The 18100-nt window shown below is 46.5% G+C and overlaps 1 protein-coding gene across 1 annotated transcript in view; it reads right to left on the reverse strand.

The window, feature by feature from the left end:
- The window catches only part of Adamts16 (ADAM metallopeptidase with thrombospondin type 1 motif 16), a 96273-nt gene that overhangs the window by 9250 nt on the left and 68923 nt on the right, over window positions 1-18100 (reverse strand). Inside the window, exons 18-21 of the mRNA XM_005356699.3 lie at window positions 13928-14054; window positions 3958-4159; window positions 3635-3829; window positions 1050-1274 (exon numbers count right to left, since the gene is read on the reverse strand). Coding sequence (XP_005356756.1) covers window positions 1050-1274; window positions 3635-3829; window positions 3958-4159; window positions 13928-14054 — 749 coding nt within the window. The remainder of the gene's footprint in view (window positions 1-1049; window positions 1275-3634; window positions 3830-3957; window positions 4160-13927; window positions 14055-18100) is intronic.

Below are 18100 nucleotides of genomic sequence, written 5' to 3' on the forward strand. Positions count from 1 at the left end.
CTCTCTCTCTCTCTCTCTCTCTCTCTCTCTCTCTCTCTCTGTCTGTCTCTCTCTCTCTCTCTCTCTCTGTCTCTCTGTCTCTCTCTCCTAGAAAAAAGAGGCATGAAAGGAAAGCCCTGAGCAGGCAGCTGGAGGTCTATCAGCTGTATGCAGGCCTCAGCAGCTTTAGGGTCTTCATTCACCCAATCTGGCAGCAGTCAGACTGGGCACTGAGGAAGGAGGCAGGGCATAGGTGAGTGACAGATATCAAGAAACCAGGGCCGGAGGAACAGAAGCCCATGGGACTAAGCTTCTGGGAAGTCAAGCAGCAACAAGACAAGGAAGAAAGGCAAGCCAGAAGAGTCTTGGTAGAGGTGAGGAAGAGGGCAAGGAGAAGAGTTTGGGGAAGCCAAAAGCCCCTAGAGCAGTGGTTCTCAATCTGTGGATTGTGGCCTCTTTGGGGTGCAAACAACCTTTTCACAGGGGTCACTAAAGACAATCTGCCTATCATATATTTACATTACAATCCATAACAGTAGCAAAATGACAGTTATGAAGTAACAATGACAATAAGTCTGTGGTTGGAGGTCACCCCAACATGAGGAACTGTATTAAGGGGTCACAGCATTAGGAAGGTTGAGAACCACTGCCGTAGGGGGACTCTGATACCCTCAGCCCAGGTTGCTGCTCCAAGGGCCCAGGCACAACACGAAAATCCCCATCTCATTTTCACAGCCACGTGATTGGCTATAAACTAACCACTGCTGATTTATTATGGATCTCGGTTTTTCCATTCACACCCATCTCTAGGGATCTCTGCTCAGGTTTTACCAAGAGTATTACATTTCCTTACACTTGGTGCCGTAAACATTTGCAATGATGCCCAGGGGCCCAAGAAGGTCCAGCAACATGTGGAGTCCATCCTCAGCAGGCCATACCCACCCTCGAGGGGCCACCCACGTGTGGGAGAGAAAGGCCAGAATGGCTCAGTGGGCTTTGAGGTAAATACCCTGACAGGTAGCTGCCCCCCCCCAACCAATGTGAGCCAGTCCCCAGCATCAGCGTCTTACCTGAGACCAGGGTGAGGCAAACCAGCTGCCTCGTGGGGGGCCTGCAGCAGAATATGGAAGGTTCTTGGGACAGGGGAACAGGGCACAGGCCCGCTCCAGTTCCAGGTCCGGCTTCGGCAGATGTAGGCACTTCTTGGAGACCAGCTCTCGGTACTTTCCAGAGACATACTTCTCGGCACACCTGAGAACTCTCTGCTGCGTCCCCCTCTCGCATGTCACAGAACACTGGGAAGAGGAGAGCAAAGAAGGGTTCAACAGTCAAGGTGTTCCCTGATGGCACCAGCTCTAACACTCACATAAATATAGACATTTCATGGCTTGGGCCTTGGCATTTTTTTTTTTTTAAAAAACAGACATTTATAATATCCAATATTAAAGTCAATAAGGAGGATTTGAGGTTGGGTACTGTGGTACAGAAACTCCCAACAGGAGGATGGCAAACTGAAGACCCCAACTCAAAACAAAACTATAAACAGCAGGTAATACTATAGGCAATACATAGGGGTGGTGCAGAATTAAACCTCGTGGTGCGGTTCTGTGGACACTTCTACTGCTCAATTTAAATGCTTGGCTGTCACTGATAACAACAGAGAAATATTATGAACAAAGATATGCAGTGAATCATAGCCCTCTGTATCGCCCCCACACCTCCTCTGCAGCCACAGTATGGGCCCCTAGAGTATTCCAGGGTTCAGAAACCTTCCCTAGAAACCGGAGTGGTTCCTGGAAAGGAAGCAGCTAGGCACGGGGGCGGGGGTGAGAGCATTTGGGGTGTGGGTGAGAGCACTTGCTCTCTCTGGGATGCAAGCCAAGCCCGAGCGATCCCTGCTGCCTGGCTCCTGCATGAGCTGAGAGGCCCTGGATGGACCAGTGAGTGGACATGAGAAGCTGTAGCATCTGCTAAGCAGAAATGGCACGTGAGGCTACATCCTCCATTACCTCAGGCCAGTGCCGGTGTCCGCAGCAGGGATCCCAGCTCTGAGATATGGCTGGCTTTTGCTGGGTAGAGGGGCAATGCTGGGCAGCCTCAGGACCACTGGGTCAAGCTGTCAACAGGGGATCTAAGGGAGCAGAGCTCCTCACACTCACTTACTAGTTTCCAAATGCCTCTGTGTTCCCTCCATCCAAGACAGAGTCCCTATTAGAAGACTATTTTCTGCTGCCTATTGAGTATATAGCACAGAGAGAAACTCTGGTATATGTGTGTAAGTCTGTATGAGTATATGTGTGATTGTGCATATTCTCTGTGTATGTGCATGTATGTATATGTATGTATCTCTCTATATATGTATATATAACATGTGTACATATAATATATATATATGTATACATACATCTCTTTCTCTGGGTGAGATGTATGTGTACATATATTATTTTGAGTGGTAACCTTTGAATTTCTTTTCTTATTTTTGTTTGTTTTTATTTTTTAATTTATTTAACTTTATTATATGTGCATTGGTGTGAAGGTATCAGATCTCCTGGAACTGGAGTTACAGACAGTTGTAAGCTGCCATGTGGTTGCTGGGAATTGAACCTAGGTCCTCTGGAAGAGCAGTCAGTGCTCTTAACTGCTGAGCCATCTCTCCAGTACCCCCCCCCCCCGCCTCCATGTGTAGTGTTTTAAATTCCACATCAAGAATTTCCTCCCTGGACAGAGCCCATAGACTATGCAGCCTAAGCCTCCTGCTGCCTGCCTCTAGCCTCAGAGGTTTGCCCAGTAGACTCGACTTTCGTACTGAAGTTGGAAACCCATCCAGAGTCGCCTTGCATTTGCTCTGGGTATCGTGAACCTGTGCACATGACTAGCAGTAGCGAGCTTACTCTATCCACCGGATAATGCTGCACTTAGTTTTCAGTGGCAAACAGTGTCTCAGGAAGATGCAAAGCCCCGGGGGTCACATCAACCCTCCTTCTAAACAAGGTGTGTGTGGAGAGACAGGGCACCTTTGGCCCTGCCCTGAGAAGTTTGAACAGAAACAGTGATTTCTTTCCCAGCTGCCGTGGGAAGGTGGAAGTTTGGCCTTGGGGGACAGTACATCCTTGGCTGGTGTGGAAAGGTTTCCGGGGGCCTGTTGGGCTTACTTAGACCAAGGCTAGTCAGGAAACCTCTATACTCCAAGCTCAGAGCTCCATGGCTAGTCCTCCCGTGGGGTCTGGACATCTCCAGTCAGATGAAAGGGGATATGCTCTTCATCGCCATCCCTGACCTGCTGTCGTTGGCTCCACAGCCAGTGGTTCAGCAGTGCAACCCAAGACATTTCTGCAAATATGAACTGACTGCCCACGGAGACCCTCTTCAGAAATGCGTTCTGTGCTTTCTGAATGAGCAAATCCACTCCCTATGTGCCCAAGGCTTGAGAAAGGCTACCAGTGTCATTGTGAGAAGGGATTGGGCACTGAGGGAGGGCAGCAAGGATGCCAGGGAAGCTGGTGATCTGGGGCCATGACTGATGGAGGGGACTGACTCAAAGCATGGGAAACAGAACTTGGCAGTGTGAGAAGACATGGTGAAGCTAGAGGAGGCAGAAGCAGGCTGCTTGGAGGAGTGAGGCCGACCCCATTCTGAGGGAATCTGGTGGGTGTACCTGAGACCAGGCAGACACCAGCCACTGCAGCTTCTTATGCTTGTGGCAGCGCTTGAGCAGGCAGACTTCTTGTGTCCTCGGCTTGGGTTCCGAGGTGCAGGCAGCGTCGTGCAGCAGCTGGGCTCTGGCGGAGGGGTTGGTGCTCTTACAGGCCACCGTTCTCTTCCTCCACCCTTTCCCACAGGTCCGTGAGCACTGTGCAAGAGAGAGAAACTTTCAGCAAAGGCGGGACAGTTTTCAGACTCGGATGTCCCAGGCCTCAGAACAGAGCATCCCACAGTGTGTGGTCCAGCCTCTGTCCTTTTTCCGCCCCACCTGGTTACCTCGGCCCAGGGCCCGGTGCTCCAAGCGGGTGGGCAGCCTTGAGAGTTGCAGGCCTGGTGACTGGAGGGTGCAGGCTGCGGGCACAGGCTGGCCGAGATGGGCTCGTCACGGTAGTGCGCCCTCCGCATACACTGCGCAGGTCTGCTCTGAGTGCCTCCACCACAGGACCGGCTGCATGTGCTCCAGTTTCCTACAGACCAGCTGGCAGGGGACCCGGAAACACAGAAAACCACAGTGAGGGGAGGGATGGCGCCATGGCTCCAAGTCAGTGGGTACGTGTATGTGTTGAGAGGTGGCCCATGGCTTTCCTGTGATACCTGATACAAATGTAATCTTTTCCAGCCACAGTTTTCATAGAGAGGCCATTTCTGCCCATGTGTCGCTGGTGCTGAATCTGACTCTACACCTTTAAGGGGAATCTGGTTTCCCTATATTTGCAAATAACCCACCTTAGAACAGATCTTTAATCTCCCTCTAAACTTTTTTTTAATAAAAATAGAAAACTCCAATCATATCCCAAATAAAAGACCTCTGTGCTTACACCCACTCAGCTTCAACAGCCATTAACACTTGACCTTAACCTATGTAACTGTGTGCAAAATTCAAATGCAGCTCTTTCAATATAACATGTGTATGTCAATTTCAGACGGTTATTTCCATGTGCATTCCTTGAGGATTCAAATTCCTTGTGTTTTTAAAAATGTAACCACAATATCATTATGTCTAACACATTATGGTATTTAACATGTGTGTATGGGGTGAGATTCTGGAGGAGCTGGTGGGTGAGGGAAGAATGGTCAAAATACATTGTATGAATTCATGATCCTTATCTTCCATACAGTCTGCCCCCCCCCCCCATTACAGGATTTTGGATGCTGTGTCTCTGTCTTTCCTATATTACTTAGCAGCTGGGTAATTCAGATTTGATTTGATGTCACCTGTGGTCAACTAGGGCTTGGTGTACCTATTGATAGGATGCTGTGTTATCTCATCATCTTCTCAGTTTCTCCACAGTGTTTTCTCCCTAAGCTACACTGTGACTTCCATCTCTGGTTTTAAAAGCATCCTTGTTGGTGAATGTGCTGGCTGGAACTGGGGGATGAAATGGAGGTGGGTCCAAGTTCAGCCCAATGGTGCCCTACTAGGTGTGAGCTAAGCTTGGGTTTGGCTGCACAGCCTTGCATTGGAAGGCTTTGTGGCCACGGTGATAAGTCAGAACAAGGGACCATGAGGACACCTATTTCAGCATAACCATGACGGTCAACCAGTCAAGGGCACCATGAGGACACACACTTTGGCATGGCCACAAGGCCCAACCTGTATAGGGACCGTGAGGACACACAGTATGGTGTGGCCATGGCCGATGCTCAGCCAGACAGGAGCCGTGAGGACACATATGTGGTGGGGAAGTTTGCCCATTGAGCCATTTCCTCGGTTTAGTTTGGGACTCCTTGGATAGTATTAAGACTAAGGTGGTACATCTGAAAAGAGAGGCAGCTGAGAACACTTCCTGGAAGAGAAAGGGAAGCCCCCACTCTGAGTTCCACGATACCTACAAACTCGGTAGCAGCCCGGTGCTTCTGCTTAGTTTTGTTTTGGAGGCACCGTATGCTGCTTTACTCTTGAAGAGATTTCATTACGTCTTGAAGCAAACTGTAAAGAGCCTGTAATTTTGGAACATATAAAAAGAAAACACACAAGGGCTCTTGCATCTGGTCCCACGTCAACTGTGGGAACACCATATTCTCAGTATCAGAAAGATGAGTGTTTTTTGTTCCACGCTAACAGATAAGTGAGTGGCACATCCTTCTGGTGAGGGACTGGTGTCTGCTGCGGTGGTGTGACAGCTCCGCACTTGGATCCTCTTGGCTGCTCCTTGGCCACCTCTGTACGCTTTCATGTTGTTTTTTTAAAAATATTTTTCCATTTCTTATGTTTGCTCTCAGCCCTGCAGCCTTATAAATGGTAATTGGTGTCCACGCTGGGGCCGTGAAAGACAGCTTGGCTGCTCGCACACTTTCCACACCTCCTCCCTAAGTCTCCTGTCTCCACCATCTCCAGCCACTCCAACTGGGTTGAGCTGTTCTCCACCAGCTCCCTTAACTGCAGGTCATTAAGAAAAGCCTTCTGAACAGAGATCACGCAGATTGCTTCTGCAAGCGCCAAGTGTCTGTTTTGCTTCACAGAGGGAGCTCAAGGGAAATGCCTTCACTCCAGCTTAGGAAAGAGTTTCAGTCCACACTGTTCTGATGCCGCCCGAGGGAGGGTTCCCCATGCTGGAGCGAGCCTCATTCAGCCGCTGATCACGGACCACAGCAACGACTGCTTTGTTTAGTTTGCCTGTGTCTATAAGTGGAAACAAGAAGGCTACTCTTCCTCAGGCATTGAGGGTTCCATGGCAGGACTTGGATGCACCCAGCTTCCACTGTGGGGGCTTTCTCACGGGGCCTGCCTGTGTGGATCTCACCACGGCTGTGAGTCGTACAGAGAGTTGCTTTATCTCAGACTGGAAGCTATGTTTCTTGGTATCTTTTGTTCCACATTAAGTATATGTACTGATCAACAGCTACTAAGGTTTGGATCTGGACTCTTCCTCAAAGGCCGGGTTGTTGAAGACTGATGTCAGCCCTCAGTGCTATTGCAATCTATTGTGATGCAGGATCTCTTAAGAGGCTGGGCCTTGTCACAGGAACTAAGGTCACCAGGGCATAGCCTTGAAAGAGCTGCTGGGACTCCAGACCCTTCTGGCCTCTCATCTGCTGCTGGAACCCTATGAGGTAGCAGATTTCTCGGGTTCACATTCCTGATGTTTCCCCACGAGCCCATGAAACAGGGAAACCAGTTATAGAAACTTCCGAAGCTGCAAACCAAAATGAAGTTTTCTCCTTCTTAGCTGACTCATCCTTGGCTTCGCTCCAGTAACAGTGCCCTGGTCAACACACCAGGTGTTAGATGTTTCTCAATGAAACCCTCCTTCCCATCCAGTACCATTTTAAGATAGAAATAATACGGGGCTTCATCCTGTCTATTGGCTTTGTTGGCATTTCAAGGTCAGGTATTTTGTTCTGTTTTCAGAGTGAACACTTTTGGGTGCAGTAATCATGGCGAATGACGGACACACAAATCCCAGTCACAACCCACCTGCAAGAAGCTGTGATGAGCGTTCTGTGCCCATGGAGAGAAGTCATTTGACAGATGACGATAGATGTCATTTGACAGACAGTCTGGAGGCTCTAACTTGAGCATTTATCATCAGGTGGGTTTTTACAACCTGACTTTCCCCACGCAATAGCCTCTGTCACAACACTCAGGTCTCTTATGATTAAACCCATCTTCTTCCCATGTGTACGTGAGCCCTAATGAGTCCCAGGATACCTCCCACCCAGTGCGCACACACACACGCAGCGCTTAGCAGCTTCCAGCTGCTTCTGTGGCTTAAGAGAATGGGTGCTAGCCATGCTCCGAAGCCACAGAAACCTCGTCAGCATGTGTAAGTCATTTGCGATCCACCACCCTTTTCACATGAAATGTCTCAAATATAACAGTTCACATCCAGCAGTGAACGCAGGCACTTTGAAGCAGCTGCCCTTTCCATAGGACAAAATGAGCTAATTTAGAGCAGAAGCCTGCTGGCTAGCCACCGCCTGAGGTCAGTGGATGGAGGACATGAAAGAGGCAGGTGATCAGGGCCCCGTAGGTCTCCCTTCTTATCAGGTGATGAGAATTTAGGGTTGGCCTCTCTGCCAAAGGACATTTCTGTCACCATCTCTCAGCACCAGCCCCAAAACAAGTTCCATCTCTGCAGGAATGAGGGAGCCTGTTAGGTAACCAGAAGCATAAGTGCAAGCTGTGGGGTCAGGTGAACAAGCATGGCAAACTGCTACAGTCTTGGGGCATGTGCTGATCTCTTGAGCCCAGGAGAATCTCCAGAATCTCCAGGTTCTTTTGACATGTGACAAGCTCTAGAGGCTCAGAGTCATGGTGCGGCTTGGCTGGCACGCTTTCTCCTCTTCCTCCACCAAAGTGGTTTTCACAGGTGACTGACATACTGCCCAGCAGGCCGGGACCTTCTCTGTGATGTGTTCTTCAGGGATTCATCTGCGTCTGCCTCTGCTGTCTAGGTCAGAGCAGAAAGCCCATTTCTGACTGACGGCTGGCGGCAAGGGGCAAGCGCTGGAAGCCAAGTCCTCCCCGGCACCTTGAGGATTTCCACTCAGCAGTTACTTCATTTTCTTTAGCCTCAAAAAGTTGGACCACGTTCTTTCCTTTGAAGAGCTGAAGGGCAGATTTATAATGAACCAGACATGGACCCTGAACTGTTTTCATGTCTAGATGCAGGATTTCTCTGCGGAAGCGTGCAGAGCCAGACATCAAAAACTTACTCCAAAGGAGTCGCCACACTGTTAATTTTATAAACTGTGAGGAGTCAGAGGCCTATAAAAGCTCACTTATATATTAAGATGCTATTTTCACCAGATTTTCTTCTCTCACTGTCCTGCCATGGCAGACTACCTTACAAACAAACGGAAAGGACCACAGAGCTTCATTTACACAGGGTAAAGAAAAAGAAAAAGGGAATTCTGGAAGACACACAAACAGCAAGCTGACCACCAAGTTACACATGGTCTCAGTTCTTCTAGGTTTCAACCAACAGTGTCCATCTGTGTTGACAGAGGTATCTGTCTCGCCTGGTCCCCCAGTAGTTCAGTCCCAAGGAAACACACAAAGGTCTACATTAATCATAAACTAGTTGGCCTGTTAGCCCAGACTTCCAATAACTCTTACATCCTACACTAACCCATAACTCTTGTCTGTGTCAGCCACGTGGCTTGGTACCTTTTATCAGTGAGGCATTCTCATCTTGCTTCCTCTATGTCTGGATGACAACTGCAGACTGAGCCTTTACTTTTCCCAGAATTCTCTTGTTCTTGTCACCCTGCCTCTACTTCCTGCCTGGCTACTGGCCAATCAGCATTTTATTAAAACAATACAAGACCATTGTCCCACAGCACATCTGAGAGTTTACTCCCTGCAGAACACTGGGCTGTTGCAGTAAAATTCTCTGGATGCCTTAGAGGGACTGATTAGTTCTGGAGTGAAGTGAAGTCATGGCTCCTGGGGAGTCTGCCCTCCATACAGTTTCCACCACGAATGGGGTAGAAAGGGTGGGCATTTGATCCCGGTGAGGCAGCAGAGGTGACTCCTGTTGACCAGCTTCGTCTCCAAGAGGTTAGCCTAAGAGGTCTGGTGCCCAGTGCGTGAGTGACCTGAAACAGGAGCAGGCTCTGTCCCCAGACAAACCGAGGCCTACATTTGCCTTTGTTCTGCTGGAAATAATTAGGGCTTCCTGTGTTCAAATTTCAGTTTGTGGCTACAACTCCCTTCAGCTTGCTGCTGAGAAGGAAGCTACTCCTTGGGTACTGGGTCAGCAAGGTCCTTGGCTTAGGATGTCCTCCAGGGACCTAGCCATCCTCTGGGCTTTGGCAGAAGACTACAAGACTTCTGGCGTTAAAGCAAAGCCACCTGGGAGGTTAGAGGAAATTGTCCCCAATAGTTCATTCCTCCACATCTCTCAGACAGTCCACCTTGGGAAGTGGGGGACTTTCTTGCCCGTGAAGGGCAAAAGTACATAGGAGAAGGCAGAGTGAGGTAGTGGGGTGTTCACAGCTGAGTACAGGTTCCCCAGACTGTACTTACAGCAGCCTTTCTCACGGGCAGGTTCTCACTGTGTCCTCTCGTGTTCCTCTCTCAGTAGAGAACCACTCAGATGGACTTCCGACCCACTGGCTTCCTGTACCAGCTGTCCTCTTTCCAAGACATCAACCGCATGGCCCAAGTGGTCTCCTCCTTGCCCATGGGCTCACACTGGCCTCATTAGAATCTGGTGTGTATTCTCACTGAACGGAGGGCATCGGGGGAGTTCTCTGGCCCTGCTTACCAATGAAGCACCAGCCTGGAGATGCCAATATTGCCCCTGGATGTCCACAGCCTTTTGTTTTTGCTGTTGTCTTTTGGGTTCCATCCACCCTGCTGCGTCAGACCTTAAAGCCTGTTTATGCCAACGGGTCCTGTCACTGCAACTATGTAACATAATTAGCTTTGGTGTAACTTTGTGAAACATAAGCATGAAAAGAGAGGCTTGTTTCTAAGAAAATGAACTTGAGTCTTGGGAATGACTCAGTAAAGACCAGTCATTAAATGGGACTGCTGTCAAATTAGGTGTGGCCGAGGAAAAACTAAAACACAGAGAAAAAAAAAAAAAAAAAAACAATCCGAAATGATTTTGCCCTGGGATGAGTGGCGTGAGCTCATGCATTTCAGAAACTCACACTGGAAACCAGTGCCCTGAGCCTGTTGGTGGATCCTTAGTTATCAGAAAGGTCGGGTCATTAATTAAGAAACTCACCAGGTGACACAGTTGTGGATCTCAAATGGAAATAAATATTAAAACCCCCTCCCAGTTTCTCTTGTAAATTCCGCACTTTTTGAAAACCAGTGGGTAGACAGGCCTTGTTTTGATGGCTCCTCACCCACCCTGCGGACCCTGTGCTTATGAACATTTTCCTTCAACAGCCAGTGGCCCATCTCAGCTCCTGCTACCTGGGTAGGTAGGACCCTGCACTGAAGCTGGACCCTGGCCACTGTCCCCCAGCCTACTGCCACCGTCCTACTCCCTAGCTCTTCATTTCAGCCGTGGGGATTCAAGCCATTTTAAGCCTTTACTTTATTTAGCTCAGTAGATGCTGTCCCCAGGGCAGCCCCTATAGACCAGGCAACATTGCTAGCCAGACCGACTTTGAGAAAGTCTATGGGAAGGACGGTCACATCTAGAATCGCGAGTGTAAAGATGGGCCGCATGGGCCTCTAAGGTGACAACGATAGAGAATTTCAGTGTGGCAGAGACGAGTGTTGGAGAACAAGGATAGGAGAGGATCAGGGTGTGGCAGTACAGGGCTGTGGGGAGCTAGAGGCCTGGGTGGCATTTGGGGTTCTAGAGGATGATGGTGGGGAGACTGACTGGAAGGCATCCAGAGAAGGGAGGGACCAGCAGAGACAGCGCCACTGAAGATGCTGTGCCCACTGGATGCCAGTGTGACCGTAGGTGCTGGTGCAGGTTACTCACGAATGTGGCTCACACTGAGTGGCCACAGAACATGTTCCAGAACTGGCTATGTCATCATTGCCTTTGTGAAATTCACAGGTTGAAGAAAATGCAGAGTCCCACAAATTGACAGTCCCCAGCAACCGAGCCCAGACACGAAGCTGCTGTGTGAGAACCACGATGCCCCTCACGGTTTCCTAGTGGGTTCACCGCAGTGAACGCGTGCTGGGGAGAGCGCATTCTTCCTATTGGTATAGAAACACATCAACCTGTAACCATGTGTGAACAGGATTGTGCTGATCAAAGCCCACGTTTGCTCCTGACCTTGGACGCATTGCTTCCCACTTTCTGGGTTCTGACCATGGGGGCACCATGATGTGGGATAGAAAAGTGGCCCTGGGCCAGGATGTCTGGTGTCTTACCTCGGCCCCTCTTCCTTAGAAGGCCTTTGGAGAATCATGAGCATCCTTAGCCATGTCAGCAGCTGTGGACTGGAGCTCATCCTAACACGCCCCTCCCCCATGCAGCATTGGAACAGGAGCTGGCATACAGCAGGGGCTGCTGAACCCTGAGCTGCAGTCCTCAGGGAGGCAGCCATCCTCTCTTCTTTACCCTTCCCTTGGCCTCTGCTCCTCATCCCTTCTTCAGAAAAGTAATGATGCCCCACGTGGTATACAGGACTCAGTAAACCCAGTCCCTTATCTGCTTAATGCACAAAGAGGAAGATAAAACGGTTTCCTATAGCATTGCTTATATGTTTGTTTTCAGAAATTCTGGGAAAGGCCATTAAAAGCACAGCCAATCAATATGAATTATTTTAAAGCCAAAACAACCACAGAGACGTGAACACTGGTTGTATAGCATCTAACTGTTTTCCCTTCACATACTAGTATAAAGTAATAAAGAGAACATGATGCTGAGAATCTGCCGAAATATTCAGTCTGTCACCAATATTGTAAATTTTAAATTTCTACAAGTGAGAGGGCGAGGAAGAAGAATGAATGAAGAAAGCTGTATAGTTCAAGGAAAGAAAACCAAGCGTGTGAATGCATCTCTAAAGAGAAGGAAGCGATTCACTAGATTAGAAATACCAGCAAGATCTGCAAAAGGGCCCTCCCTCCGGGGCTCATAAAGGTGCGTGAGCATAGGAAAGAAATGCCTGGGGAGCTCCCACAAATCCTGTGCTTTATATGGAAAATATAACCAGGTACTTGAACAGCCCCCAGGAGAAGCCTCAGAGGCCCACTGAGTAAAGGAAGGAGAACCCTGAGGTACATTGTATTGCTTATAGGCAACACCACCTGATGCTCCCAAAGAGGGTGAGGTCTTTCTTCCTCCTGCTCACGCTCACACTCACGCTCACACTCACTCACATTCACAGGCACAGACTCTCCTAGACATCTTATTTGCTGGCCAGGGAATGTCCTGCTTACAACATTTAGGTGAAAACCATCTATACGAACATGAACTTGCATGCTACATAGGTGTGAGAATTCCATACCTAAGATGCTTTATCCCTTGGGAGATTTCCTGTCCTAGAATGTGCCATGTTCCTGACTGAGGATAACCGCCACCCAAATTGTTCAGAAGATGAATCTGCTGAGGAAAACATCATCTAAATCACCCCTAAAAGAGGCCCGTGAGATTTTCCTGATCAGCCTGGCATCCAAAGCCTGGGTAACACAATCATTTTGTCTTCCATAAAGGTGACACAGACAGACACAATGCTTTCTGTGAAGACACTCTTACGGGGTGGGGGATGCTGTCCCCTGGCCGGGGGGGGGGGGCAGACAGCCTATGAAAAGGGTCAGCTAATGAAAGGCTCAGTTTAGTGATCTGTTTCAGATGCAGAGATGAACTCCCACACCACCTACAGCCGTAGCTGTAACCACACATGTAGATCTGATTGCAGCTGCATTGGGCCCATGGGGCCAACATTTATCCTGATGATTGAATTGATGTTGTTGATTCTTCAGACTTAGGATTCCCTTTGCCATACTCTGTGGATCTTCACATAAATATGTTTTTTGGATTCTCTTTTTGGTTGTTCTTGGGTTTTTGTTTGTTTGCTTGTTTAGTTTTTCAAGGCAGGGTTTCTCTGTGCATCAGTATTGACAGTCCTGGAACTCACTCTATAGACCAGGCAATCCTCTAACTCTCAGAGATTCGCCTGTCTCTGCCTCCTGAGTACTGGGATTAAAGTTGTGCTCCTCTACCACCAAGCAGCATGATTGTCTTTATTGTCTGAGTTCCCTTGGCTCTGTGAAGGGGCTCATTGACGTTAAAGTTTCAACATCTCAAGTGCTTTTTCACCTCCCATTGTGACCTGTTCTCCATAAAGACAGAGACAGAAAAGTCCAGGGATCAGGACTTAGATGGCCAGCAACTCCTATCTCTCAGGAAACTCCCAACCTCACATCTCAAAGAAGAGATGGGTGGTAGTCTCCAGGGAAGGAAAGAGGTGACAGACAGCTTGGCTCACCTATGCACGAGAGTGTGACAATGAGTCCCAGTTGCTTACAAGCTGGGCAGACCCTGGGAGTGACTCGTCCAGTGCCTGTCACTAGTAACTAAGTAGCAAACAGTAGCAACTGATATTGGAGAATTTAGGAGAATCCATTATTCTCCTATTACAAGCACCATGACATGCTTATAAAAACATCAGGATGCTAAGGGAAGAACTCCCTCTCATAGGTGAAAGAATGTCCAGGCTATGTATCGCCCAAAAGACTTTTTCCTGACCCTGCATTAAGTCAGCTCTTGTTCCATTTGCCTCTCTGCTGCACTGAACCTGGAGCTGGCAATGATCAATTCTCAGTCTCTAGACTCATGAGCTCCAAGGATCCATGGACCCTGAGCCTTCTTACCTGGGAGGACAGGCTGACACCTTGCAGGGCACCAGCCCTGTGGCAGGTCGAGTCTTGGGGTTGCAGAAGGATGCATTCACTTGAACCCTCAGGTCTCTGTAGCATCCCACTTTTGAGTTCATCTTGCCTGTAAAAAGGGAACATGCGATAAAGACAAGGAACCATGACCAGAGATAAAGATGCAGAAGAGCTAGCAAAGCCATCTTTAACATTGTTTGAAAAACCTTAACTGTGTTTTCATGCCTTTGTGTTAATGCCCAATGCTCCAGAATTTACATATTTCTCTCTACAGCTTAACATTTTTTAATTCAATGTGTGTTGCCCTGAGGACGTAGCCTAGTGGTAGACTGCTTCCCCAATAAGCACAAAGTCTAGGTTAAATCCCCAGGACTGTAAAGAATGAACAAACAAAATAATAAATAAATTTAACATAGTTTTGCAAGCAATGCTGTCATTCGTTTGATGAAATAAAGTCATTTTGCAAAAAAGTTAATTTCCCCAATATATTAATTTAATTTTTTTTTTTTTTTTTCTTTTTCGAGACAGGGTTTCTCTGTGGCTTTGGAGCCTGTCCTAGAAGTAGCTCTGTAGACCAGGCTGGTCTCGAACTCACAGAGATCCGCCTGCCTCTGCCTCCCGAGTGCTGGGATTAAAGGCGTGCGCCACCATCGCCTGGCTTTTAATTTAATTTTTTAAATTTAATGTTTAAACATTTTATATGTGAATTCTACATTTATACCATTTCCATCCCTTTCCTTTCTGATCCCATGCCCACTCCCTCCCTCTCAAATTCATGACCTCATTTTATTTATTATAGTTAATATATGTAACCTACTGAGTTGATTTAAATAAATTTGGATATTAATCATGTTAGCCTCACATATCTGTTCATGAAATGGTAAGAGGAATCAATAATTAATGAATAAATCAGCAAAAACACAACAACAAAATGATGATCAGTTTCTCAGCTGAGAATCCGTAGCTAAACATCACCAGGCTACACTCCAAAAACCACGCTCCTCACAGTTATGGCTTAGGAGAGCATCAAGAGATCACCACCGAAGTTTGGTTTGATACTTGGCCTTCATACATGCACTATCTAAGGCTCAATGTTCCAATGAGCTACGTTCTTCCACAGGACACATATGAGATATCAGGAATAGCCAAATACAGAGAGAAATCTGATTGGCAGCTTCCAGGGCAAGAAGGTACAAGCATGAGGGCTTGATGTTTAATGAGCACAGAGATCTAGGGGGCTAAAAATGTCCAGGGGATGTAAGGTGTTCATGGTTGTACAACAGCATAAACACACTTAGTGCTTCAAACTGTACTCTCATCAAGGTTTAAAATGGTACACTTTATGATATATATATATATACATATATATTGCCATGATATAAAAATAGGCTCTTACTAGTTATAGACTTTGAAAGATGGCAATTAAATGCTTCTACCAGAAGGAAAGAAGAGGAGCATGTTTGTGTCAGTATGAGATGAACACAAACAAAGACAGGTGAACAACTGTGCTTGACAATTTGAAAAAGAGGCTACGTTTGCCTTGAGGGCCCTCTGATCTTTAGGCAGCAGCTACTCCATAGGACTCAGCTTGGCCTCTGACCATGTCCCTCTCAACTCCAACTCCTTTGGCTATAGGCAGTGAGAGCTTTTCATGAGCAAAGGGGCAAGATGGTTTCCAGGAACCAAAGCAACCTAGCAACTCCCAAGACTCTCTTTCCCAGAGAGCTGAGCATTTTCAAAGAAGTGAAAAGTCTCTGAGAACACATGAGAACCAAGCTAGAGACTCATTCTCCTGAATTCAAAACCAAGATCCTCTGCAAGCCCACAGGTCTGAGACCCAGCCTCCATTTTATGCTTCCTGAGGGGGCAGCCTTTGTGAAATTATTTAGCAGCAGGGTGCAGTGAGTATATATAAACACAATAAACCAAATCAAATCTATCCTTTTTGGAGTTCCTCAAGTGAGAATTTTGAAATAACTTTATTTTAATGATTTCTGATGAGGGTGGTTTATTTAAAAGCACTGATAAATATCATACAATATTCTATAAAAGTAAAAGAATATTTATGCGAATATAGTGTATCTGGAATGCTAATCATGAAAACTATGATGTCATCATACACAATGATTTCAGAGATTGAATATGAAATTGAGTTGGTACCCACTGATCCTCAGTCCCGTGTGTGTGTGTGTGTGTGTGTGTGTGTGTGTGTGTGTACACAATCTATGTAAGTTATAGTAGCTCCATGTCCTGGGAATCACAGAAGATTTTCTGACAAGTCTGAGAGAGCCTACCTCCCATTTGATTCAGATGGAGAAAAGCTATTTAGCATGGCTCTGGGGTATACAGGCTGCCTGCAAACAGAACTGGGAGAATAATAAAGCCCAGACACCCACATATCAGATCTACAGATAAACCAAACCCTGTGTCACAGACAGAAGAGAGCCAAAGAAGAACCTGTGACCCTCCAGGGGTCAGAGGCCCCACTCACTGTCTGTGAAAGTGACAGAGCAGTTGTGAGCAGGAGTGTGTGGACAATGCTGATGAACCTCACACAGATAAGCACTGTGCCAGGAAGCTCCACTTGGGTGAGCGTGGAACAGTGAAAGGCTGTGTGCATTGTCCTGCACACTGTTCAGGATGTCACATCCCGAAATGCTCATGACCAAGGCCTGGCCAGGCTGCACCCTTCTGTGGCTCTGCTAGACATCGTTGTCTATCAATGTTCCCTGAACATTCTAGTCCTACCCCAGTTTCTGGAGCAGTTTCATCTTTGGTTGGGTTACTATTGTTGAATTTTAACAATGGGAGCTTTAGTGTAATCCCTCAAAAGAAGGAAATTGAGAGGGTTTGGCATGTTTCTGCTGCAGTGGAAAGAAGCATTAGATCTGGATTGGAATGGCCGCATTTGCTTGTATGAGTTGCTTAGAATTCTTTTTTATAATTTATTTTTATTTTATGTGCATTGGTGTTTTGTTTGAATGTATGCCTGTCTTGTCAGATCCCCTGGAATGGAGCTACAGACAGCTGTGAGCCACCATGTTGGTGCTGAGAACTGAACCCAGGTCTTCTGGAAGAGCAGCCTGTGCTCTTAACTGATGAGATATCTCTTCATTCCTGCTTAGATTTCTTATCACCAGAGACTTCTGTATCTTTCAGGATCTTTGGAGAACCAGAGTGACTCAGAGGTCTACAAAAGACTATCTGTGGTCACTGTTTTTGTTTTATAAGCAATTAATCTGCATAATAAACATATTTAAATATCTAGAATGATTTCTCACTTCCTGGCTAATCTGTCACCAATATTCTTAATAATATAAGAAATGAGCGCAAATATATAAGCTTAAATGAAAAATATTTCAAATATATGATAATCACACAAAAGCTCCTAAAGTATTCAATTTGAGCATATAAAATAGAAATTGAAGTCTTGTAGAAAAACATGTTTCATTAGAAATACTAACTTCAGAGGGGGTAAACAAAGTGATATAATTACTAGAAAAATAAAAATATATAAATATCTAATTCTTACAATAAACAAGATTCTTAAATGCTTCCATTGTAAATTCTACTGAAAGCTTAGAAGCATAATACAAACATTACTTAAATTGCTTCAAAGTATAAAAAAATAAATGTTTCCAACATGGAAAGAAAATGAATTTTGCACATTTTATCACATGAAAGAAAACTACAGCTGGGTAATACTTCACACTGATATAGAAAATACTTCTGAGTTTGGAGCTAGCAGCGTCAAACAGCCCTTTGGAAAAGAATGTAAATATGGCTGGCTGTAAGGACTGTGAGCAGATTTCACCACAAAGTGAATCACAAAGCAAACCCTAACTTAACTGCAGATATAACAAGCTCTACATGTGAAATTCAGCTTCCATTTTTGATAAAAATAGATGCTTATTCTTTAATTAGACCTAGAACTTAGTATTATGGGAGAATCAAGGAGGATTTTCAAGGACATGAATAATAAAATCATTTTAATTATTATCCCTGTCAGCTAAAAGTATCATGGGGATGCTGATTTAGACAATGAGGCAAAAGGCTACAAACAGCAAGTGGAGAACACATGTGTATGGTTGCATGTCTAGAACACATGTGGTGTGCTTGCATGCCTAGAACACATATATGGTTGCATGCCTAGAA

Source organism: Microtus ochrogaster, chromosome 19, assembly GCF_000317375.1.
Source record: "Microtus ochrogaster isolate Prairie Vole_2 chromosome 19, MicOch1.0, whole genome shotgun sequence".
Taxonomy (NCBI): Eukaryota; Metazoa; Chordata; class Mammalia; order Rodentia; family Cricetidae; genus Microtus; species Microtus ochrogaster.